Raw genomic sequence first — 27,729 nt, forward strand, 5'->3', positions numbered from 1 at the left:
AAAAGAATATTTTAGGTGTTTATTTTCATGGGCCCTCATTTTTACTCCACCCATTTTCCCAAGAATGCAAGCCATGAGTAAATAAGTGATGCCCTGTGTTCCTTGCTGTGCAGATGATGCTGTAAGATCTTTTCAGGCAGTTGCAGCAACTTGAATCTTCCAGCAGAATCCCTGGCCCCCACCAGCACAAGCCACTGAGCCTCCCCTCTCTCCTGCCGACCGCAGCACCACTTTCTCACTCACAGCCCCTGTGGCAGCCTTTTGCAATGAGGTAGCTCATGAATACTAATAATCTCCTAAACACATAATAGCTCTGGACCAAAGGGAAGATATTTTTATAATGAGAAACATTACATTTCTAAAAATGAGCATCTTGTTATTAATATTATATGATATATAATCAATAAATACAATTAATTAATTATCTATTAATTTCTCTGGCATTCTAAGAAAATATTTATACTTTATATTATATATTTAATTTGCTGCAAGATAAATTACTGTAAATTTTAAAATAAATTTTTATTAATATTCATTAGCATTTAATAAATTAATTGAAGCATGGTGCTTTATGAACCAAAGGACAAATATATATTCTATATTATAATTATCTCTAATTAGTCAAAATAATATTTTAGACCATAAGAGTTAGTTCAATCAAATAATAATTTCGTACAGTCTGTACCAACTGGAACTACATATTGATTTTACATGCACATTGATCATATATTAGATTGTCCTAAGGCGAAATATGTCCTATGAAATAGCTACTAAAATCACAAAAAACCCCTTGCTTCTGCTGCCAAGTCACCATATTAAAGTCCTGTTGGTGTATTAAGATCAGTAATTTGTAAGTTCTATGTGTTACTGACAATATTCCTATATTGCATGGAAGTGCCTCTCAGTCCCTGTGGGATGACACATCCCCAGCCCCACTGTGTTCAGTGTGCAAATCTCACTGAGCAAAGGGCTGGAGAAGATTCCATTGCAGCAGCCTCCTCTGGGAGCTTAACTAGTTAAAATCCTACTTTGGAAGATCAGGAAATTTCCATATTGGAATACCACATACCAGAATCTGGGCTGTGACAATGCTTTTCTCAGGAGCATACTGACCGCTGAACTGCATCAGCTTCGCAGCTCTGACAGATTTCTACTTAAACTTGGAAAACTAGCATTTCTCTATGAAACAAAATAACAATTCAGAATGTAAGCCTGAGCATTACAAAAGATAAGCAGCTCTGAACTGTTTACCAAGCAAAAGATAAGAAGATTTTTTATTATTTGCCATGAACATTTCAACTTAATTTATGCTTTCTGAAACAAGCAGAGCAATTGTCTCTGTCTGTGGGAGCCCGTGTGTCTGCCTGCACATACCCAAGGCACCATCAGCCTGAAGCCAACTAATGGCACGAATCATAAAATGAAACCAACACAAAAGCAGCCACTCCAGGGGCAGTGCTCAGGGTTAACCATTGCTCTTAAAGCTGATGTGGAAAGGCTCATGTGAATCAAAGGACAAACAGCTCAAATGGCCCAAATTTGACTGCATGTAGCCATGCATATTCAGTTGAACTCTACCAAACATAGAAAGGATGTAAATCTGTATCAAGAAAATAGATATTGGGGGGGTGTGTGCGTGCATGCCAAACACAAAGATGTGTAGGTCAACACTGAACAAAGCTTTTTTCAGTATCAAGAAAGCTGAATTCACCAGTTTTTCTTTCTCTGCGTGACATTCAGGAGTAATGTTATTTTCCCTGTTGTTTTTTTTCCCCCTCTAAAACACGAGGCACTGAAGTACCTGTGGTGTAGCTGCTCTTCATGCAAAAAATGCTACATCATTGATAAGAAATAGATTGCTCACTGCTTCTTTTCAAAAGTAGATAACAGCAATAGGCAATAGCAAAAGAAAGGAAATGCAGGAGGAGAATCTGAAAAGCTAAATGGGACAGTGCAAGGTCAGGACCAACAAAAAAAAGCAGACAAAATTTTAAAAATATAGTAAACTGAGATGAAGATAAAGCAAGTGAGAAGTACTCTGAGGTCTGAGCCATGGCTAAAACTATTTTGCTACATTTCTTTAATCTAAAAATAACAAGTACTGATTGTTTAAAATATTAGCATAATGTACTTAAACTAAAAGTTTATGGATTACACTTCATCTTTATCAACTGCAGTAATTAAATGAAAAATCAATTAAAATAATTTTTCAGTCTTTTTGAAAGCATTAAGAATGACTGCTGGGGATGTGACAGTTTCTTTGAAAGAGGAAACATAATTAGATAATTAAAAATGCAGAAGCAATGCTCTGTAGTACATTTTTCATGTACAGATGTTCTGAAGGGATTAAAGACTCCATCTCCCTCCCTCTCTGACAGATATATAAAGCAGTTTAAAATGATGGATTTTCAAAAATCATTATCTTTAGATAATGAATAATTAGAACATTAATTACTCTGGTTTCACCTTGGTATTGTATATAAATGACCTCAGAACCAGAAGTTTCCATCTGTAATAGACTCTTTGGGGGCAAAGAGGATACATTCTATTTTTTAAGCAGCTTATCTAAAATGTTTTCATTTATATTGCCTTCATGGTAATAATTTGGAGGCTACTGCCCTCTATTTCCCCCTGAAAAAAAGCAGAAGTTGTGACTCAGGTTACATCAGAGTGCCTGTCCTTGGCCCAAGACAGATCACCTGAGCAACAATATTAACTGACCACAGCACATGCTCAATGTGTTTCTCTCTAAGGAAACTGGGAAGTGCACAGTTAATGCAAGTTTTTTGGAGTTTGGTTTTTAGCTGCAGTGGCTTGGACAATCAGAAACAAAGTAGGATTGGCAATTGACTTCAAGTGTTTCAGTGGATGCTTGCACTGTGGAGATTTTAGACAATAACTGCCTTGCCTGTTACCGGTATCTCTTCTGTTTGTCAAATGTGAAAAAATTAGGTAGAAATTTTTCATGCCTGGTTTCTGCCATGGTCGAATTTCTTCTTTAATTTTTTCTAAGTTCGAGCTGACATACCATGGCAGATTGCCTGACCTTTTTGAAGGAAATTACAAGGAAAAAACCCCAAAACCAAAACCAAAAAAACACCCCAAAACCAACAACAAAACCAAAATTACCAATTCACTTCACTTTGAGAAGTGGCCAATGCCTGACTGAAAGATTCCAATGAGGTGATCCTTCTATTTGGCACAAATAGAGTACCTGCCAGTTCCTTAGAGTACCTGTCAATTTGGTAAAACAACCTCTGTAAGTGACACCTCTCATGTTATAAGATTTCAAAGAGATCAACTGTTTAGATAGCAGGAAACTTTCCTGTTACAAAGTGACACTGCACTCACTCATAGGCCCTATTGCTAAATAGAGCATACATTTCCTGAATATTAATATTTTGTCTTCAGGTCAGAGGCAGAAAATCAGCACCTCCCAGGAATTGCACCTCCTGTCTGCTCTGCATTTGGGAGAAATTACCTGTACTGTCCAGGATGCAGGGAGGCTGCAATTGTTGGCCATCACGCATGACTCAAAACAAAGTCACCTAACTGAAGTACAGAGAGTATAAAAGACAATAATTCCTGGGAGGAAAGAGTTCATGGTGATACTGAAGTAGAAAGAGAATAAGAAAACTGAGGAATAAATTATTTTTATCACTCTTTCCAAAAACAGTTCCTAAAAATGCCTGTGGAAACTGAACAAAAGAAGTCTCTTCTATGTCCTATCAACTGTTTAGTATATTATGACCACCTCAAAGGATGGCCAGTTTATTATTTGTAGCCACAAAACGCTCACTATGCTCTCTGCTTTTGCAGAGAAAGCTTTTTCATGTGCCACCATCCCATTTTGCATGCTGAACTCAGCAACCATGCAACCTCTTACTCTGTCATTGGGTTAAACAAACCAAAACCCTAAAGAATCATATGTGTGAGTTTTGCTCCAAACTTCCCTCATGACGGGAATGCTGAATCCACAGCATCAAGACACAATAAAGCCCCATGCAACAGGCACCATATGAGCACCAACAAAGACATGTCTGGAATGACTTGTCACTAATCACATAAAAACTATGGGGCAAAGAGTGATTTCTCTGAGCAGTAATAAACTAGGCAAGTGAGAAGACCATTCTTTATCTTTCTACAATTCCTGCCTCATTCTCTAAACAAGTTCATACAAGACTTTATCCCTATGGCTTCACCTCAAAATCTTGATCAGGTTTTTTGCAATGTAAACACCCTTTTTTTTTTTTTTTTTTTTTTTAAATGAACATTATTACCATTCTGAAGTTTTAAAAAAACCCTCCTCATTTATCAGTTTTGATGACAGCTGAACGCAATTGTCCACATCTCTGAAGCTCTCAGTCCTTGCTAACCCTGCTAGGGAATTGGCAGTAACTACAAATTTAATTTTGCACTGTAATAAAACTGCATTATCTTTCAAGGCCTGCACTATTTGCTCTTATATACATGTTTCTTTATTTTAATTGTTGTATTTTAAGCAAAAGAGCAGTCATACTATTGCTACTCAACAGTTACATAAAGACTGACAAGTTTTCCATCAGCTCAAGCTTTTGGTGTACATAAAAACTATACAAGGAGTATAAAGTTTTGTTTGAAATGCCTCTCTGTGTTGGCAAAGATCATTTACTCCTCTAGGAGGAAATTGAATTAAGGCATCAGTTTGTTAAGCACACACAGAAGTCTCCCATCCCTGTTTTTAAATAAAGATATGAACTAGTTGTCTTTTTAAACCCAGATTTAAAATGTTACCCTTATGTCAATGTGTTCCACAGCCTGTTATTAATAACCATTAAAAGTGTATTAATTATTGAAAAAATGTATCACTGCCTTGAGTGTAGACTTGTTAAAGAGCTTAATGGGCTATCACTTTCCTGTGAAATTCACATTGTTTTTTGGCTTATACATTTCCAAAAATCCAGAAAAAAAGACTGTTATTTGTACATTTTAAAACAAAAGAAATATTGCATTGTAAATATACAAATTACTTTAATTAGTGTAGACTGGTTCTAGTATCTCTCTTTCTTAGAAAGGAGGAATTCCAATTTACATAGAAGAGGTAGGATTTCACACTTATGAGAAATATAGCCTAATCATCTTAAAAAATCTTGCACATTAAAATTGCAGGATCTACAATTTGTCACAAGAAGGAAATACCCAGGTCAATAAATACTCGATTTTAAATCAAGTTAAATTTGCAGAGACATAATTTTAAAAATAAATTGGGAACTTAGTATTTTGACCATTAAAAATGGAAACTTCAGAATAGAGAACAACAGCATTATGTCCCCGAAACCATGCCAGTTCACATTAAGAAAAGAAACTAGTAACTTCTCAATGAGCACCATTGCACTGGAGATTTGACAGCTGATTAAAACCAAATCATATTGAAGCATTGATTCTGGTGACCCATAGCCCAGCTGATAAACTGCAAGTGCAGCCATCTATAAATTTGCAAGACCTTAGCTATTCAGGCTTTGACGCAGGTATAATATGGAAGATAAATGGCAAATGAGAATTTGGATCAAGATTCTTTAGAAATGTGACAGCTGAAAAGGTTGATCTGATTCATAAGTGAAACTATACGCAGCAGAATTCATAAATTCTGCTGCTGCTGCAGGTATGTAATTTCACTCTGTGGTGCTTTAGGCCTGAGAAATATGGAACAGACCTTCCACAGTGATGCTTTGAAATGCTGCACATGGCAGAAGTTAAGCAGAAACCCAGGAAACACCCCTTTGAAAATGCCATTGAGGGCCAGCTTTCAACATGACACAGACTGATATTGCCACACCACTGCTTGTGCAGCTGTGGAGATTTGTAGGATCTAGCTCTTCATATATTGCTAACACCTACTTCTAAGCAAGAGACCCAGCTGCCAGAGCACTGTGGTCATGGTTACCTGATGCACACAGCTAGGCATGCAGGAGGCACGCAGGGGATTTGGTTTCTTTAAGCCTGCTTGGCAGTGCCACAGCACGTACAGCACACAAGGTGATCAACTGTGCCTTCTCCTATGACACCCTGAAGGCTCTCAGAATCCAAGAATGAGGAACCACCTTGACTTCAAGTATATGATGTCTCCTTTGCCAGACAAGGATCTGGGTTGATAACACCTTGAATAATTAAAATAGTATTTATTTGTATACAGAATACCAGTAATGAGAGCTATAAACCATAGGAATTTTACCTAGTATACACAAACAGATCCCTCTTATGCTGGGCTCCAGAACTGCACATTCCACTGCAAATTTGTATAGCTCAATCCTTCGTTTATATAATGTGAACTTACACTGGTTCGTTACGAAATATGGGATCAAACTTAGGCAGGGTACAAAATATTTGTTATACTCCACACATTTTCAGGATCTTCTCCCGGGTTTAGATAATGAGTGTGGCATAGTGAATATCTTCCACAAAGCCAGTCTGAAATTACTTGTGAATTTGTTCCTATTTTCCAGGAGATTTACTTTTACTGATGAATAAGCTTTAGTGGTTTGTTGTTGCCTCCACTAGTTCTGTTTGCAATATTTATATCAATAACTAAAATATTTTTCAATTTCATTTTTTTCATGAGTAAAGTGTCTTGACTATACCCTTAGTCACTGTAGCACAAATTCAATATAAAGATTTTAATTACTTTTGTAATTAAAATGAAATTAATGGATTTCTTTATTTCAACACAGACCTCAGTCTGATCAAATGCATGAAAAACCTTGGTGTGTTGTTTTCCTTCACTGTTATGACATGAAGTATAACTTTGCTCAGCCATCTCTGTGGTGCAGTAATGCTGCATTTTAGTGAATCAGTGTGCTGAGAAGGGTGGCTGCAGACCTGGTCTACAGAGAGGGTGGGAGAAGGAGTGAACAACTGTATTGCACCAGTCACATCACATACATTTATGATGTAACAAGCAGCATTATTGGCAATCCTAGAAGAGGTCAGGAGACCCTTCTCTCTAGCCCCTCATCACTATAAATTGTATCAAACTAGCTCCAATGTACTACATGGGGGGATGGAAAACCAATGGGAGAAAATCTATCTCCATTCCAGAGAGTGATCTCTGGCTAAATCATCTTGAGAGATCTGCAGCTCAATCCTGTTGTTTGTCCTCAGTGAGATGGCAAACCTCCAGTCATTTCACCTGGCTCCAAACTAAAGACACTGAGCATTTTGTGCAAGAGAACAGCATAATAAGCAGCATGAAATGAAAATCTGAAAGAGAGTCACAGAACAGGAGAGGCTGGAGAACCCTTTTGGAGATTGCAAGGTCTGACTCTCCTGCATACCGCAGCTGTGGGAAGAGCAGGTTGCTCAGGGTCATATCTGCTTGGGGTTTGGATATCCCCAGATACTGGGACCGTGCAAAATCTCTGTACCACCTGTTCCAATGTTTAATAAATTTTTGCAGAAGAAAGGTTTTTCTTGTGTTTTAGTGTGATTTGCCTTTTTCAGTTCGTGCTCACCCTCTGACTGAGAAGAGTCTGGCCTTTTATCTCCAGTCCCACTCTGCAAGCATTTATGCCTATTGACAAGACCTCCCTTGAGACTTCTCTACTCCAGGGTGGACACTCAGCTCTCTTGGCCTCTCTTTGTATAACAGACACTCCAACCCCTTCACCAGCTTGATGGCCCCTTGCTGGACGTGCTCCATATCCCTTGTACCAGGGAGCCAGCACGGGACTTAGAACTGCAGAGGTGTCGCACTAGAGCTACTCAGCTCTAATGAGTGGGAAGGATCAGGTTCCTCAGCCTGCTGGCAACACTCTTCAGCCCAGGATGGTATTGGTCTTCTTTAATGCATGGAGGCACTGTTGGCTCAGGTTCATCTCAGCCTCCAGAAGGGTTTTTCCTGAAAAGCTGCTTTCCAGCTGCAAAACTGTGCTCTAGCTGTGCGTGCCCAGTGTGCAATGGCACGTGGGGTTACTGCTCCCCAGGCACAGGATTTTTTCATTTCCTTTGTTGAACCTAATGAGGTTCCTAATGGCCCATTTTCTCCATCATTGAGGTCCCTCTGAATAGTGTCACATCCTCCTACTATATCAACTATTCCTATCAGTTTTCTGCTGTCTGTAAACCTGCTGAGGATGCATTCTACCCCATCATTCCAAACACTAATGAAGATGTTAAACAGCACTGCCTTAATATTGACCCCAAGCATACACCACAAACTATTTGCCTCCAAGTGGACTTTGTGTCACAGGTCACAATGCCCTGAGCCTGGCATTCACAGTTTCCAATTTGCCCCACTGCTTGCTTACCTAGGCTGTACTTCCCTAGTTTGGCTATGAGGGTATTTTAGAAAAGTGTGTTGAACTTAGCAGAGACAAGATAGAGAACATCTGATATTCTTCTTTCACCCATCAAGCTAGCCAACTAATGAAACAAGGCCATCAGGCTGGTCAGGCTCGATTTGCCCTTTGTAATTTCATGCTGACTATCCACAATCACACCCTTGTTCTACACTTATGTTTGGAAATAGTTTCCAGAATTATTTGTTCCATCACATACCCAGCGGTGGAGCTAAGGCTGACAGGCCTAAAGTTTCCAAGATCCCTTTCCCTTTTTGAAGATAGTAGTGATGATTCTTCTTCCAGTCTTCAAGAACATCCCCTGGGTGCCACGTTACAAAGATTATTGACTGGCTTTGCAATGCCATCAGTCAAAACCAGCTCATTTAGTATTCATGGGTACACCTCATCACATGTCAATAAGTTTTACATGTCCAGTTTATTTAAATGTTCCTTGATCTGATCATTCTCTGCTGAGTCCTTGCTTCAGACTTTCGCTTTGGTCATCAGTGTACTACAGAAACCTCCTGGATTACTTGTGCCCTACTGCATTGCTCAACCAGCAGAAACCAGGATGATTTATGTTCTCCATGAAAACCAGAACCTACAACTGGAAGAAGGCTTCATCTAATTCTTCCTGATCAAGAAGTCCATAGCAGACACCCACAATATCATGGCATTGGTTGGGCCTCTAATCCTGACCTATAAACTCTCAGCTGGTTCATCACCCATCTCTAGGCAGAGCTCCTTTCATATTCTGCTCTCTTACAGAAATGGCTTGCTATCCTGCCCTGTGCTTCCATGGATTGCAGCACTCCAGTAATATGAGCTATTCCACCACTTCTCTGTAATCATGATGAGACCATAGCCCTGTAGCTGTACAACAAACCTCTAATTCCTCTTGCTTGTTCCCCATGCTTTAGAGCACAGGCCATCCAGAGAGCCACACACTTGTGCTGATTTCCCAGAAAAAGTATGAGAGCTTTCCCTAAATGCTCTTCTCTCAATCACATCCTTATTCAATGTGCATAACTCTGGGTGGCTCCTCCCTGCCCTCTTTTGTTGTTTATGAGGTCCTGGCTGTCTCCATCTCTGCACCCATTGCCTATCAACACAGCAACCACTTCCTCACTTCATCACAATCATCATTTCTCTACTCCATCATTCCTGTTTTAAAGCTCAGGTGTACTGGAGTTAAGTGTCAGTGTACTGAAAGAACAACAGCTACACAGAAGTTGTATATTCTGTTCTGGAAATCAGGGAAGAAAATGTTTGTCAGGTAGAGTCTGACAGTACAAACTTCAGCGACATACAGAGAACACAAATCCCAAAAACCATATATGAGTTTGTGATACAAGCCATTCAGTGGCATGGCATAACATGTGAAATCAATTAGAACTGGTTTAAATCCACTATTACAACTCATTACATTATCCTCTTTCCTTGATAAGCTCATATAAGATATTTTAATTATACTTAAGCATTCAATTTAAAAAAGCGTGCAAAAACAGATTAAAATTTGGCACAGACATAATGATATTATATCACACATTGATCAAGATAAAAAACATAATTCTTAATAAGATCTGGCTTTCAAATTTAAAATTACAGATAACAGTAATATTCCTAATGCAGGGGCAATTTGTTTGAAATCCAGATACAGTGAGGCACATTCACCTTAAAAAAAAAAAGTTATTAAGTCTTTCATAAATTTAGCAGATTTTATTAAATCAGATTTAAATTAAACACCTTATGGTAGCTTGTTATTCCTCCAAAACAGAAGCCTCCACCCCACCTTTACCATGCAGGACAACTCCCTACTTAAGAGCACCAAGAAGTCCAGGTATCTTTCCATTAACAGGCTACAAATGAAAAGTGATGCAATGACAGACTCTGGCATAATTTTTTATTAAGTCAGTAAATGTCCTTCTTTGCCTGATCAAGTCCATATGGTGCTGATTAATTATCATGGGTTCTTACTTCTCAATCATTTGCATTAAACCACATTAAAAACATTTCCTTCACTTCATTTAGGATGTGAGAAATGTTTCAGAGCCATACACAGTGACGTCTCCAACACATGCAGGCACAAAGTACTGTGTGACTGTATCACAAATCCATAAAGACCATGATCAATAAAAGCAAATCTCAATAAAGAAGGACTGACTTCATTCATTAAATGCACACCAACTCCATATTCACAAATCTGATTCTGATTAAAACCAGAAGTCCCAGAACTTTTTGATCACACACCAAAAATTCCTGGTACATTTTTCTGCATTTCCAACTACAGAGCACAGCAGCTAACCAGATTTCCCAGAATGGTAACAAGAAAAATGCTTTGAATATTTTCATATACAGAGTAGCTTATCCATGCAAAGTCATTTGTTGTAACACATACCTGAAAATGCTAAACAAATTAGAAAGCAAGAAGCTATTTTATATACTTATATTTAGAATTGCACCAATCACTTCAGGTTACTAATCTGAACCCCGGACTACTCTTCAAGGTAAGGATACCTGTTGAATGATTAATTTAGTGAAATGGCTAGAACTGAGCTACCTCATTTGAGTTTCTATATGCTTAATAGCTTCATCTCTAGAATGTATCTGGAGAGCAAAAGTAAGTAGAAAAAGCAGTTCAGCAAACTTTGTCCTTAAACATAACATTATGCTCACACAGTTGCCATGGCCACTGGCCTGACACACTTCCAAATGAAGATGATGCTGGATAGGTGATTTCAAAATGACAAAAACAGGTAGACAAAACGTGCTACCCTCCCTACTCAACCATCCCACCCTATCCTATCCCATCCTATTTGATATATGTTAACACTGGGTTCTTTGGAGGCAAAAATGAAATTTGAATTTCAAATTACTAATCAAACTTGAACTTAAAACTTCTAATTTTTTGACCTCAAAGAAACTTTAGTAATTGAGAGAAAGAATCCTTTTAATCTTAAATGTCAAAAATTAAAGCAACCAATCTAAATAAGTCATCTAGAGTTTTTTCAACAATTAATACTAGAAAAGGATGATTCCCCTGCCTATGACACCCGTCTGAAGATGAGGGGAACCATCCAAGATAACGGAGGCTTACGGAAGCTAAAAAATAATTTAATAAAAACCCATTTTTAGGTGAATTCCACTGAAGATACATAGCTTTTAAGGCTGGATTTACACAGCATGAATCTTAAGATGAAAAAAATTGCTCCTAAAACAATCAACCTTTTCCCCAATCTTTCAATTTCTTCCTCATATTTTTACTGAAGGAACTGCATTGTATGTTATTGCTACACATTTTCTTCACTATGGAAATACTACCTGAATTTAGAGAAGATTAAAGCAAGCAACCAAAAAGCATCTAATTTCTGATTAATGATTCTGATTATTGATCCTGTGGACAGTATCAGGAAGGAAAGGCATCTGAATTACAATTACATCTCACTTTACTGGTCTAGAGTGAAGCTGAACTGGAACTCCCACTGCAGACACTTGGCTTTGTGTACTAGGTCACCCAATCCTGCACCCAAAGTGCCCTGCTACTCCTAAGAATGGAAGAGGTTGAGGATTTGAGTCCAGGTTTCACCCTTGCCAGGCTCACACAAGGTTACTGGCTCTCCCAGTCCTGATATTTATGATCAGGTATTTGGAACTCAAGGACTATTTCTGATAAAATCTGTTAAACATATCTGTGGGAAAAAATCCCATTTTTGTTGAACCTGACAAACACACTGTGAGAGAATCACAGAATTTCTAGGTTGGAAGAGACCTTTAAGATCATCGAGTCCAACCCACGTTCTAACACCTCAACTAGATCATGGCACCAAGTGCCACATCCAGTCTTTCTTTAAACACATCCAGGGATGGTGACTCCACCACCTACCTGAGCAGACGATTCCAGTATTTGACCTCTCTTTCTGTGAAAAACTTCCTCCTTAAATCTAGCCTGTGTCTCCCTTGGTGCAGCTTGAAACTGTGTCCTCTTGCTCTATCTGTTGTTGCCCGGAGAAAGAGACTGACCCCCAGCTCACCACAGCCACCCTTCAGGAAGTTGGAGAGAGTGATAAGGTCACCCTTGAGTCTCCTTTTCTCCAGGCTAAACAACCCCAGCACAATTCTGCGTCTATGAAATAAGGTATTTTGGTATGAAAAAAACCCTTGTAGGAACAATTCTGTGTCTATGAAATAAGGTATTTTGGTATGAAAAAAACCCTTGCAGGAGTCAAATACTGAAAAGCTAAGACATGACCAAATGCAGCATTTAAAGACATGAATTGAAATTACTTTAAATGTATTTATGGTTCCACTGCAGTGTTCTGCTGGATCATGGATTACTGCAGCTGTCAGCTTATACCTCCACCAATCTGAAATATGACTTTAAACATGCTTGTGAACATTCCTTGAAAAGAAAATGAGGTGTATCTAGCTCAAACACAGAGGCCAGTTTCTGAGTTTTCCTAACATTCCCTCCTTTTGCATAAACATACCAAACTCCTGCAGCTGATCTTCTCAGACACTGAGTCTGTCTACAAGTGTTCTGAGTGGCAAATGATGCCTTCCAGACTTATATTAGGCAGATTTCCTGGTAGGGATGATTTTGTTTTTTACAGTTCATAATTCTTCTTGTGTTTTACAATACCTAAAGTCAAATTTTTGACAGTTCAGGAACTGGCAAATGTAATCAAAGACTATCAAGCTAATCCTAGAGCCGTTGTAGTTGCTGAGAGTTTTGTCATCAAGTTAAATGAAAACAAAAACCAATGTGTGCATCCAAAAAAGCCCTAAGCTCAGAATAGAGTAGTATCAAGGATGAAAGATGTATTTGATTATTGATAATGGAAATGAATTAAACTACTTTTGAAAAAGAAATATCAAAATTACTACATGAATAATAGTTTAAAATCTAGTAATTTGTCACGCACATGAAAACAGCAAAATAAAGGCATGTAGGTAGGGAAAAACATATTGAGGAAGAAAAACCAAGCTTTTATGAAAAAACTGCTAAACCTAAAAATCTAGTAATATTTCTGGTGTAATACCTTACGGACATACTGATTACTCTCATTCTTAGCCAACAATGAGAGGATAGCCTGTGTTCAGGTTCAAGTGGGATATATACATTAATCTATCATCTTCTCATGGAAGTTTGCTTTCTGTTTAGGATGCACAACTGCAAAACTATTGTCATCTTAGGCCAGTCATGGAAGACAGTTTATATGTGCATAACATTTTTCACAAATTCTCGTGTTGTGGTTATCCAGTTTCAAGAATTTCTGGTTGTGTTCTGGCACTCAGTGAAAGCAGGAGTGGGATGCAATGGAAGCTGCATGGAGAACTCACCTGATCCTGCCCCGAGGGCGCTCAGATTGCTCTGACATAAAACTTGTGCTGCTGAGGCGAGAGGCACTGCTGGTTCGGGAAATGGCTGACACGTCACTGACATCACTATCTGATGATTTGGCAGAGACGTTATCACAACTTCTGTACTGATCTGTTTGTATATTATACTAGAGATCAAGAAAAGAAAGGGTGAGCAGTCTCATCAAAACAGAAAGCATTCATTGAGACAACACATGACCTAAGTATGACAATTCTCTTTAACTGCTTTTAGATATAACAAAATTGTATGATATTCAAAGATATGCCTACATTAAATAATGCCTTTATGTCTAGTGCAGAAATGAAACATGTTATTTATGGACAAAGAAGATACTCGGAATAAAATAACACACTGGAAATTAAATAGGCTGTTGGTTCTTCAGCGCACTAGAACTACAACAATGAAATATTTATATGAAATATTTATGCAGCAGACAGACATCTCAAGTATATGCATACCATCTATTTGGCTATAGACTATTTTTTACATTTTTAAAATATTAAAAATATATGCTATGAAATACCTGCACATAAACTGCATATGAACCTGAATTAAATGTAATGCTACATGAGGGTATTAGGGACTGATATCAGTTCCTATACTCTACAAAAAAAAAACAAAACCAAAAAAACCCAAAACATTTTCTATGTCAAAATTTCTCTTTGTAATGTGATACTAGAGGACTAGTTTGGCAGAATGCTAACTCAGTAAATACAGTCTTTTTTTCCAGGCAATTCCCTGATCTAGTTGCTTTTACATCTGCACATGCCTAAGAGCTAGAAGGAGGAATATGTGGACAGACATAGAAGATAGTTCACTTTTCAAATCAACTGTGACACCATCAGTCAGACAAGTACAAAAGGAAGCTTCAATCCTAGCAATGTCACACTTACCTAAATTTTCACTCATACAGATATGAGGACCAAATAGTTTTCAGGCTCACAAAACTAAAACTCACTGTCATTAGAGGAAGGTAGTCTTGGCTGGAAAGCAACTAAACCTGTGATATACTTCCCAGGGTACATTATGGGAAAACTATTAACACATAGGAGCACTAGGCAGTTTTTGACATGACACTCTAGGGAGTTCATTTTTTAGATCTGTGCTCTGTAAAATTACAAGTCATAAAAGTTTATTTGAGAATAATACACAAATCTGTGGCTGTCTGTGAATATACAAACTCCAACTAGGCACTGGGTTGCTGGCTGAATCACTCAGCAGATGCCATGACTTAATTTCAAAAACCTGGCAAACACAAGCTTGAGTTTGTACAGATGAATGTGTCAGGTCTCCTTTCCTTAAGCCAGGTTTATCTTCTCTTGCTCCAGTGCCTTTCAGCAGCTATGCTTGTGCACACTCGGAAACCTCTTGGTAAAACATTGAAGATAAAATGAGGAAGTCAATAGGAGTAGAGAAGGGGAAAGAATAAAGCAATTCTAAGCACCAATTGTAAATATAGACATCTAAAGGACAAATGGAGGTTATATACATTTACTGTCTCACTGTTTTTCAGGTGTGCATTAGAACACTGCTTAGCAGAAACTCAAAGCAGTACCCAGCGAAGGGTTCGCAGTGGCTGAGTAAAAACATCTGCAGGAGACAAGGCTGTGACTTTAAGAAAATGGGTAACAGAAAGGAATCAAGTACCATGATGTTCAAAAAAGTTTTCAACTACAGCAGGAATTTATCAGAAGGTTCTCTTTACAAGTGACTTCTGACTTTACTGAATATAAATGTCCAGTTGGGGGAGACTATGCTGATGTGTTTATTCAAATCACCTTTTGTTAATGGCTTGCAGAGTCTGTTAAACAATTTTGCTGATTGCTATCCTTCAGACTGCAAGATAAAATGGTAACTTCAAAATTGAAACACAAAGTATACTAATTCTTATCAGACCTCTTTCATAATAAGATATCATGTTTTCCTTCTAAAGTCTAAAAAAATATTCAAAGCAAGAATACAAGTTTGGAAACTTTTTACATAGGCTAAATATAAACATTCAGAGGCTAGAAAACTGAATGGTGATTTCTCTCCAGCTTAAGTTAAATCGCCCCAGTCCTGAATCAGACTTGATGTTTTATGCAAAATTCCTAAAGAATTCCTAAAGAATCCTTCAAGCTACTCTAAATGAGACATATAAAAATATGAAAACCATCTGAACACATGGAATGATCTGGCTTTCCATTAAGCTAAACAGATTTGCAATCTGTAAAATCAGCTCATTAAATATTAAATTTCTGTTGATTCCAGTGAAATAAGGATTTCACCCATCCCACAAATTGAGATTATATATACAAATTATTCCTTTGAAGTTGAGGTTTCAAAAAAATTCTTTGTTTAAAATATAACCAAACAACCTCTCTCAAATGCATGGGGTTTCTTAGATATAGTATCAGACTGTTTCAGAAATACCTCCATGCTTTTTTTTGTATTAGCTGAAGGCAATCTGACCTCTTCCCTCTGCCATTATAATGTCCAATTGCTTCTATTCCTCACCAATAGTCCATATTCTCTTTGTGGCTTTTTGTTTGAGAGTGTACACAGTGAACCTGCAGTAGTAGAAGACGTAGGTGGTCCCTGAGCAACCATGACAGGCTGCTGGAGAAGGCAGACTCCCCCACCAGAGAACCACCAAGGCCAGATGCAGCGACTTCTGGAAGCTGTCCTGCTGGAAGCATTTCTTCTACTTATTGAGGGAGGTTTTGGCTGCTGGCCTTTTTTCCAAGCCACACCTGAATCTAGCTGTTAGCATTCAACTTATGATTCAACAGAGGGACTGGGTATGTCAGGAAAAAGACTCTCTGTTTCACTTGTACTGAATTTGTTCCACCTTTCATGGGGTAGCTAGGTGGGCTGAGGAAGATGGGGAGAGGGGAGTGAGGGAAAGCATCCAGCATGGTTGTGCATCTTACTGGTTAGAATACTGGGAGAGAAGTTAGAAGTATCAGTTTGTGTATCAGTGGCTTTTTAGAGATTCAGCCTCATCAATTGACTGTTCAGTATCAATATGAAACCATTTACTGGAGCAGAGGTCTTCAGCCCTTTATGGTATCATCCTGTAAGTGGGGCTATGTAGATACCCTCACTCTGTTTTGCTCCCTATAGTCCAGCAGTCTGAAAAATTGAATTATTTTGTAGATATCAGACTGGCTTAAAAGACAGTTTTTAATATTTTGGTAAACAGAGAATTTTACAGTGAGATGGGACATAAAGAAAAAACTGAATCCATGTCTTCTACTTGCCTTGTATTGCAATTACACAGCTACTGCAAAAAACATGGAGCATCCCTTCCTAAATGAGATTTTCATGGAATGGCTGAGCTTTTCCTATCCCTTTATACTGTATGCCATGGCTGTGATTCCCAGGAAACTGAAAACCTTTCCCTTCACAGAAATAGAGATTAGCACAAAAAGTAGTGATGCTGAAAATTAATGCTGAGCGCTACAGAGTTTACATTTTACTACCACTGCTCCTGGATTTAGCTTTTTCTTATACCTGCTGCTCCTAATTAATTCACAGACTTCTACAGGAGGCATACAATTTGTCCTACTGATTTCCTACCTACCTCTGATACAATCTGACAATCAGTCATCATAGCTAACAGATGAACAAAATAAAGGCAATTTTGAAGTTACCCTTTTTTTCCCTTCAAATACAGAGAGAAATAAATAGCACTATTCCACAAAGCAGTGCTCATTAAACTGAGAATATTTTACTGCTGCAATACACCTGAATGTATAATTCAGAAGAAAAATAACATGGGCTAATATCCTCTTATATGGTACCTGCAATGAAGTAATGCTTGCAGGTTTCCAACTGAGCTCAAAAATAATATGATAAAGTTCTGCTGCAAAGCAAAAAAACTGCTGCTCTTTGAAACTGCTCATATATTTGCAATAAATTTCCCTGAGACGTTATATTTAAACATTACATCATTTTGAAGCTTCAAAATGAAGTATATTTTCAGTGTGACCACTTCTCTTTCAACTCTCTATCTTAAAGCTTATGTAACATTTCTTTTCCAAGGTGTGCAATTCATCACATTAAGAGAGTCAGTGAAGTTGGCTGCAACTTCAATAGCAATTACTAAAGAGTAGGTCTGTTTTTTTAAACATTAATAACAGCTAGTTTCAAATGCCAAAAATATCTGTGCTTTCCTTGCCTGCATTACAAAAGCAGACATTTATAAACAGCTGGAATGCAGTTCTTCCATTCACCTTACCACCTGTGGAGCTGCTGCTTCTTGCTCACCAGCAAAAGGAGAAAAAAGGGGTATGATGAACTGCAGATGTGTTAACATCAATGGAAAGAGCATAGACACAAACCAAAATAATGTACTTCACAAATTATTTTACAGCTTCTTCATGACTAACAATGTTAGCAATTTTACTGATTATAAGGCACATCTTAGAAGTTATTTAACAGTTCATTATAATTGGATTATCTTTCCTATTAGAAAGTATTTCTAATATGGAAGTATTCATATTCCTCGATTTAACTTCCAAAACCATGAAGAATGGTTTCAGAGCTTTGAAAATTAAATGAGTATGCTGTCCTTTGCAAAAAAAGCCCCAGGTGACTAACCTTGACAAATATATACCTCATTATGTGCTTAAAATGAGGAAATTAAATGAGAAAATAAAATGGGTTTAAAATGAGGTCATTAACATGAGGAAAGGCAAATACAGACCAGATGCACAGATTCATCCAGGGACTACACAAGTCTTGAGATCGCAGCTATCTTTTGAGGCAGACTGATCAGGAATTTTGTCAGAAAACACTGAATCCTCCACAAAGCACCTTCAGCTTTATGATTGCTCACATGGGGTTGCTCTGAATGCTGCTGGCATTCACAGCCCAGCAGCTGGCACCTTAGGGTGTTCAGGACTCACCACTGACTCCCACCAGCTTCTATCTCAGGAGCAGCTCATGCCGTGGTCCAGAGGCCACTAAGCACCAGTGATTCTAAAAACCCTTCCTACAATTGTATCCAACTCCTATGAACACAGCTCAGCTCCCAAACAGGGAACAGTAAAATTGAGTAAGTCAAACTAGGAGGAAATTGCAGTGAAGCTCACAGGTCAAATGAATGGAACTGACTAAATTCTGCGAAATCCAGCCAGCACTGGAGTGACTGTCATTTTAACACAACACATATTAAAGATTTTTTTCTTCAAGGTGGGTGAAGGGGACAAAAAGAAGATGTCACATCCATGTCCAAAAGCATTTTCTATATACAGCCCTAGATGCCTTACCCAGTATGATGTAAAACTTAATACAATCAGCCTCCTGTCAGCCCAAGTATCCTACCCAGCCCCTGCTTTAGACATTAACTGTTAACACATAAGCTAAGACAGCAACTATTGAGTTAAATCCACATTGCCACTGAACAAATGCCATGATTACACTTTTATGCTAAATGCTTTTCAATCACATACAGTCTTAAACCAGTACTGCATCTAAATATAGAGTGATATCCTTTTTAAGTACACATTACAGTGCTCTAATCAGTAACTCTCTTGAATAAACAGAACTTCCAAAAAAATGCTAAACCAGAGCAACTGCAAGCATCGTGTTTGTGTTCTATGTGGGCCATATAGAATAAAAACACTTACTGTATTTTGAATTAAAAGGATAATTGAGTTACACTGTAATTCACCTCTGTGCAAATCCAGAATTATGCCAACAAATGTTTTGATTCTTTCAAGCACTGAAACAGCACAAATATGTGCACACTAGCCACTACAGCCTCACCAATATATAAGAAAGAAGGCAGACATGTTTAAAGCTCTTCTTTAAATGCTTTTGAAAAATCCTCAGAGGTCTGGTGGTTTTTTAATTTTTTTTGGTGTTTTTTGGGGGTTTTTTTTTGGGGTTTTTTTTTCCTTTTTTTTTTTTTTTGTGTTTTTTTTTTGTTTGTTTGTTTTTGGTTTTTTTTTGTTTAGCTTATTAGAAGTTAACTGTTTCACATAAATTATGGAGTCTTTTCAGTACACTGGGAAGAAATAAAGATGTGAGCTCTGTGAAAATCTCAAAAGAGAGTGGAACAGCCATGAAGACATATACGAATGTTGCAGGGCAGACTGTTGCCTATTCAAAATCCATTAATGGATGTTAAAAATGGAAACCTGCATAGTGCATATTTGGAAAATCATTGCTTGCTTACTGTAACTAGAAATTTAAGAAACTGAGTGGGAAAAATTCCAAAACTGTAATGCATCAGAAATTGACAAGAAATTGCAAAGGACCAGTTACAACATCTCTGTTTAAAAAAGGCTTGTTTCAATATAAGAGAAAATTTATTTAACTTTCAGGAATTATTTTGTATATGCATAATTAACCATTGCAAATATGATCCAGTCCCATACTGAAGGAAAATTTTTGAATGGTTTAGAAAATTTTGTGTGTAATAAAACAAGCATATTTGCAAATGTAAAAATATTGGAAGAATCAAACCCATGTGAGCTGATTGCTCTGAAATGCAGAATGAACTATTTTCTCAATGTTCAGAACAGTATAATTTCTCTAATAAATATATTTATTTTCTGGAGCAATGGGAAAACACTGCTATTTAGGAAAGAAAGAAGCATTTTGGTTAAAGAGGGAAAAACTCTACTTGCAATTGCTATTTCTTGAATAGTCAGTAAATATTTCTTTTTCACTATTCCAGAATGCCTATTATACCACTTAATATTTTTTATTTTTTTATTTAAAGTCAGTCTTGTTTCTGCAGCTTTCAAAGATTTTTCACAAATTTTGGCACCAGAAATTGGGTACAGTCTTCAATTCTGAGAAGTCTCAGTCATCAGCTTTACCACAACAGCTGATATAACATACTACATTTTCAAATGTCCAAATCTTCATCTGTCTTGGCTATTTTCTTGACTCTTTCACCATTTTCTCAGGATAGAGAGACAGTAGCATAAGGTTTGCTTTGGTAGCATTTTTAAAGTGATGACTGTCACCATAGTGAAGTGAAGCAAAATTCTGAATAAAATAATTTCAGTGTTCTTTTGATTCAGTACTCATCATGATTTCTCTTTTGATTTGCACATGCATTTAAAACCAAAAGAAGACCCTAAAACCTCAAGATTCTAAGGATAAGAGAAATTTGTAACATTGCAGGTTGATGTTTTCTAACAAATATTTAACCATACATTGGAACTACACTGATCAAATAAGAAAAATATATTGGAGGGTCAAAACGATGCTTATCATAAATATTAGAGAATTAGGATTAAAAATATGTTTAAGAATGATAAATACAAAAATTTTAATCAATCTGTAACATATAATCTAACTCAGAAACCTGGCCTTTGACTCTGAACAAAGGTCTCTGGTCATCCTAGCAAAAGTCCTCAGATTGCGTATTGCCTCTCTCAAATGAAAATTTTACCAACCCTATTTTTTTTACCTTGTTAAGTGGTTGGGAAGTACCACAGAGACACTGCATCTCACCCTCTTACCCTGAGAGGACCTCTTTTGAAGGTAGCAGCAAACCCAGCAGCAACTGAGTTGTTTTAATTAAACAAATTCCTTCTTCTGAGAGAAGATCTCATTGGAAATTTCTACTGTTGAGTTTTTTAACAGCACTGATATCCCACAATTTGGCCACTCAGAACTTAAAGCCTTGTTTCTCTTGTTTCTCTTCTTTTTGAGAACTGTTCATTTAAGTTCTTATTAAAGTTGTCCGCATACTTAACTGCAACAAGATCTTGAACCAATCCTTCAAATCTGTTAGGTATTAAAATTTAGCTGCCAGATTTCCTATTTAACCATTCCAAAGTAAATTTGTGATTTTGCTTTAGATGAGTACCTCACTTATACATTATTTTAACCTGTATCTTCAGGAGCATCCAGCTCCTCACAGCTTGATTTGTAAGCAGCAGTGCAGATGTGCAAGACATTTTTATCAGTTTGCTTAGAACCCTATAGAGTTTAAATTACAAAGTTATGGTCTATCATTTTAGCCTTATCAAGAAAACAAAATCCCTCTTTACAACTTTGTTAACCTAATTTCAATATATTCTATTATCACAGAAATTCTTTATGCTTTTATTAGAAAAGGAAACCAAAGTAATCAGTAGGCACTTCAAGAAAGGAAATAATTTATCTCTGACACTATTAGGATGCAAAAACATTATACAAATATGTGAACATCTGCGTGAGATTGGACCTTGTTCTGTCTAGCTTTCTCCACATCAGACAGCAACAAGGGCCAACCTACTCTTTCATGGCCCTATTTTCCACACTCTAGGGATTGGAAATCTAACAACTTCATAAGCTAGATGTGATAAGCCTCTTTTTAACAGCTGTTGAAGGAACTTTCTTTCCTGAACTTTTTAATTCTGAAAAGCTTTCCTGAAGTTTTTAAACACATTGGTTTTTCCAGATTCATTTTAGTTGATGTCAAAGACTAATACACATCAGAAGGGGGCACAAGTGATGCTAAAAAGCTGTTACTTGAAAACATTTCTGTCAGGATTTAAAATACAGTGTTCTTGAAGGTTAGATAATATGTTAAATAAACAAGTCTACGCCTTCAATGTTAAAGCCAAAGTATCATTCCAAGACTACTGACTTTACCTTGGTATATTGCTCACGCTCATGTTCTTGGCTAGAACCAGACCCTGATGTCTGATTATAACGGTGCACTTTCATTTTCATCTGTCTCGTTCGCTCCTCCACTACTAAGCTTGCTGCAAAAACACACAATGAAAATCAATTAAAAATAGAGAAAAAGTTTTGGAAAAAGCAAATGGTTTAGCAACAATTTTAGCTCATTTCCATTTCAACAAAACAAAGAAATGTACAAACATGTAGAACAAGCAGGGTGTAAGCACAGAACAAAGGAACACTAATGTCAAGAAATCAACCACTTTTATTGCGCGAGTCTTTACCTGAAAATGGGCAGACATCCCAATTTCTACACATAATCAAGCTGGTGCAACAGATATGAAAAGACTGAAAAAACTTAAGTGGCAGGCTGAATGATACACCTGTTAAATATTCTGGATGCAAGGGATGTAAATCCATGATCATCTAAGCATGTGCTTGTTTAAACATAGAAAATAATACAGTAGCATTCTAATAATTAATGCATGAAACAGGTATTAAAATTTATTTTTAGAGTAATTAACTCCTCCTACTATCTTGAAACATAGCTAAGACTATTTGAGAGGAATAATTTCTCCATTCAACCAGTCATATCAAAACCACAGTAATTTTCTAGTAGTTTGGTTTTTTTTAACAAGACCTCCTTTAAAATCACTACTTTGTTCTGCAATGATCACCTTTACTTCAAATAATTATTTGTTGTGTTTTCAACTTCCATATGGCAGTGTTTCTTTAAAAACACGTATCTTGTACCTTCAAGGAGTTGTTGTGCTATAAAGAGCATCTTCTTCAACTTGAGCAAGTTATGGCAATTCATATTGGCTGTGCCTGCCACAGGCATTCGACCTCGCACTAACAGAGTGCTGTAAATGCCCCTGGGCCAAGGCTTCCTCCAAGCAACTTAACCTACGTGGTAGCAAATAAATTTCAGAGGGATCTATATATTCTGCTATTCTTAAGCTTCATAGCATTTTAAATTCAAAGCAATACAGGTAACATCAATACCATGAAAACTGTCACTTTTTAGCAGTTCTACAACTAGACCCAAATATTTATCAGCAACTATTCTAAATCACAGGAATTCGCTACGTTCATTGCGGTTTAACAGGTTATAACATCTCAGAAAAACTTCTTTTAAGTTGGAATTTTTTATGTGTCACAAATTCAATTTTATTTGAGGCACCGTCCACAAAATCTTCTGCTTTTGCGCCAATCGTGGATTTATATTGCTCTCTACAAAACAACTAATTTGTAAGTGAAAGAGCCCCTCCCCAGATCAGTGACAGGAGAGAGACACCTATATTTAAAGCTGCCTGTAATCAACTTGCAATCACAAAACACAGATAATTTTAAATTACTGGAAAATAAGTACTCTATGTATTTTCAATTAAGAAGTACTAAAGTTCTCATGTGTGGCTTTTATGGTGTTACTTATACATTGTGCCATTATTTACAGATTTTTTTTTGTCTGTCCTTTAGCAGCACAAAAATACAAGGCAAAAAAAAAAAAAGCACTACACTCAGGATTGGATATTTTAAACTATAAGCTACTGCACAAATCATCACAATTGTGCCTGCACATACCATTTGTAACATGCTCGTGGAAATGATAGAATGTCTCTGTGCTGATTGGGTATGAAAATATATACAAGGGCATCATTGTGAATTTCTTCCACATTTCTTATTTAAAAATAAGAAAATTAAGTACTTCAAACTAAATTAAAATTCTACTACAATTACAAATCTAAGGCATGAAATAAAATTATCATTATCTTCAGTCCCCCATAATGCAGAGTCCAATCTAGCAAATTCTGCACATGCAGAATGTCACACTGGGCCCAGCAATTATTCCAGATGACTAATTATGCCAGTAAATGTGTACCTTAATTGCAATGAGTCCAGTCCCACCATCAGATATGCAGGCACAGCTCCAATTACTTCAATGGAAGTTGCATGGAGGTATCTGAAGGCAAAATTGAGCACTTTAGGTGAAATTTTTAAAGATGGCCTCTTATTTTAAGGACAGATATGAAAGGATTAAGATAGATCAATTAGGGACTGAAGTAAAAAAAATTGGTATCTTAATCCTATCATACATGCATGAAATAGACTGAGGATATGAAATCAGAGGGAAAAATGAGACCCCTTTAAAAATTTAGCCCTACATGTGTATGGTGCACAGAGTAGAGTTACTCTCTAACTTCATTGTGTGAATTTTAGGTCCTTTAGCCTGTCAACTGTATGTTATATTAAATAATTTATATGATATGTTGCCCTGTATTACCTATGGTACCTGGGAAAGGATATTCTGTTATGTAATTTAGTGCTATTTCAGAGGTTACTACTTCAGTCAAGACTGAGTAAATATTCAATCTCAATTCTGTGATTCTTGATTTTTGTTATGTTTAAATCCTTAAGCTTAACACATTTATGCTCTGGTTTTCCTTTATATATATATGACTATATCAAAGAATGTGAGAACAATTAATGAGCACTGTGAAGTAAATCTAAATTCTCTAATGAAGAAATTTGATTTTGTGAAGTATAATGCAATTTAGCACCAATTAGCTGTGAATTTATTTCTAAGCATGCAGTTGCATGAAACTACTCTAGAAAATCCAACTGTGTTCTTTCCAGCTTTATTTACCATGAACATCTGAGCATATGTTAAATGTAGCTTAGTTGTGTGATGGAAAATTTTTATCTGCCTGACTAGTGGCTTGGGAAAACCTTTACAGGTTAATCATGAGAAGCAGAAAAAAGTCTAACACAGGAGCAAAAGCACATTAGCAAAACTGTAACAAGCATAGGTAACAACACCATATGATCACATTGCTTTCTTGGAACATGGCTGGTTACCACAGGTAACAAAAACTTGACATAAAAAGTACTTAGCTTGTCTCAGAAAAATATGGATCTGCTTTCTTTTAGGGCATCACTATTTACAGAGTGCTTTTCCTGGAGGTCTTGAGAGGTAGAACTACACAGTAATTTGCAGATCAAAGCACTGTAATCTCAAGACCTTTAGAGTGGCTCTAGCATTAAAAAAATGAAGATTTACCATAAGTTTCTCAAAATAGTGGTACAAGTACAATCAGTACCAGTTGTGCCAACGTGTTATTCTCTGGTGTCAGAAGTCACACTTCAAAGAGCTGTAACTCTCATGTCTTCAAGGGCTGATAATTCAGATGTGAGATTGATCAGTGTAAAAGTAATTGACAGAACTCATTGATCAGACTGCTTAAATAAAGGGTACAACTTTGTAGCCAAAGCTTGCTACTAACAAATCACGTGAAGGTTAACAACATGATGTACATAAACAATCAAGCCATGCAGGAGAGAAAAGACACACATATGAATGGAATCAAAATGTTATATTTCAATTCCATTAATCTAAACCCATCTGACTCCTGTAATCCCAGGGGTACTGGGTCTGGCTGGGATGGAGGCAGTTTTCTTCACAGCTGCCTGTTCTTCTAGTTGTGCCTAAGTGTTGATAACACACCAGTGTTTCAGCAATTGCTGAGCAGTGCTTGCATGGCACCGAGACCTTCTCTGTTCCTCATGCTGCAGCCCCCTGCCCTGTCCTGGCTTGCCCCTGCCCCCAAGGAGGCTGTGAGAAGAAAAAGGTGGGACAGGTGACCCCAACTGACCAGAGGGACCACTCCATACCATATAGCATCATACTCAGCAATAAAACTGGGGATAGTCTACTATATGCAATTCTGTAGGACACTACTCAAAGGAGGCATGGAATAAACTAAAGAAAATAGCTACAGATCTTATTTTCAGCCTGCAATCTACTCTCAAAGAAAATTAGGACAGACTAACAGGGGTTTTTTTTTTTCTTAAAGGAGATAGCCACTTAATTTTTCTAAGACTTCACCTGTTTACTAAGATTTTATGTGCTAGTCACATTCCTTTTAACATATGACTATAATGTTAAGATTTATAGAGTTATATATGGTGCCACTAACTACTTAACAGCCCTCATCTTTATTACTAACCTTAGAAAACTACCAAGGGCATGTTTCAACCCCTAAAGGATATTCAACTGAGGGAGAAGTTAGAAGTGGCTAGAATCCTAAATGCTCAGAATATACACTACCTTTTCCATTATGTACAAAATAACACAATAATCAATGTACTGTACTAATATATCAGATGTAGTAGGGCAGATAAAGTTTTCCTTTTTTCTTTAATGAAACCTTTCTAGACAGATGTGTCATATGGCATATTTCTGTTATCCACAGAATATGAATCTAACGATTCAAGAAATATGACTTTATAAGAAATTAAACTTGCATTAGCATTAACAATAGACCAACCCTACGAAAATCATTGAGAGCTACAAAAGCAGCACTAATAGTAGTGGCCAGTGAAAGAGAAGTAATTTTACGGTCTAGAGTTCTCCCTTTAAGGTTTAAAAGGAGGTCTAAACTCCATGCTAGATGCAAAATTCCCAAACGACGTGATGCCTTAAACACCCATCTATTAGGCTAACAGCATAATGCATGAAACTTATGTGGGATCATTTAAATAAGGATTGTATAACAGGCAGCAATAAGGAACTAGCAAGAAACAGCAAAAATGCTGTATCTGCCTTTCTAGTTCTAGTTTTTTTATTCTTGAGCTCTAACTCTTTGTAAATCCACTTCTTTCACATTGCAACATTCATCAAAGAGACTCTACATTCTGAAAATTTTGGAAAACAGTGTATTTGGTCAATATATAACATCTAATAAGAATCCCCTCATACATTTCAAAAAGGGTAGGTCAATCAGATAAGTAACAAGATATATGTTTAAAAAGTCAGGTGATTAAGCCCAGGAACAAATTTCCATCCCTTGCACGCATTAAGTGAAAATACCTTTCTAAAAGGACATTTTTGCTGAAAGCAAGTATGGGCTTAATGCCAGAATGACTGGTGACATTACATGGTCTGTGATTCAAACTGGTAACCATACTGTGCTTTTCTAGATGGTAGAGAAAACCTATGATGTCTTAGCACTGGCCATACCATTTTCTGTAACAATGAAGTCTACAAAAAAGGCAGACTTTTCTCTTGAGGCACTTCATATTTCTCTTCAAGATGGTCAAGACAGAACAAGGAGGTGCAGGCAAACATTATGACTTGGCAAACCTCCAAGTCTTGCCTGCACTATTGAATAAGCCACATAACAAAGAAACTGGCATCAAGATTTCAGATAGCTGCAACTCTTTCCAGAATATATCATACATCCATCCTTTATGATGCAAACTTTAAGAGAAAAGGTCTAGAAGTCTAAAATGACACAAAGATTTCTTACATAATGAAGTACTGAAAATTAAGTTGAAGTTAAAATTTATCTCATAAACTTATAATAACAATACTTCTGGGGCAAACCAAACAGGTTCAGGTAGGGGAACAAAGAACTT

The 27,729-nt window shown here is 37.0% G+C and overlaps 1 protein-coding gene across 17 annotated transcripts in view; it reads right to left on the minus strand.

Annotated features, from left to right (window-relative positions):
- The window catches only part of RIMS1 (regulating synaptic membrane exocytosis 1), a 305,714-nt gene that overhangs the window by 43,248 nt on the left and 234,737 nt on the right, over nucleotides 1-27,729 (minus strand). For 12 of the 17 annotated variants that reach the window (XM_041410580.1, XM_041410592.1, XM_041410591.1 and 9 more), the window contains 2 exons: nucleotides 22,282-22,394; nucleotides 13,656-13,822 (listed from right to left, as the gene is read on the minus strand). The exons of the other annotated variants lie outside the window; for them this stretch is intronic. In XM_041410580.1, coding sequence (XP_041266514.1) covers nucleotides 13,656-13,822; nucleotides 22,282-22,394 — 280 coding nt within the window. The remainder of the gene's footprint in view (nucleotides 1-13,655; nucleotides 13,823-22,281; nucleotides 22,395-27,729) is intronic. 17 annotated transcript variants of the gene reach the window in all.

Source organism: Onychostruthus taczanowskii, unplaced genomic scaffold, assembly GCF_017590055.1.
Source record: "Onychostruthus taczanowskii isolate IOZ18803 unplaced genomic scaffold, ASM1759005v1 scaffold33, whole genome shotgun sequence".
In the NCBI taxonomy this organism is placed as follows: Eukaryota; Metazoa; Chordata; class Aves; order Passeriformes; family Passeridae; genus Onychostruthus; species Onychostruthus taczanowskii.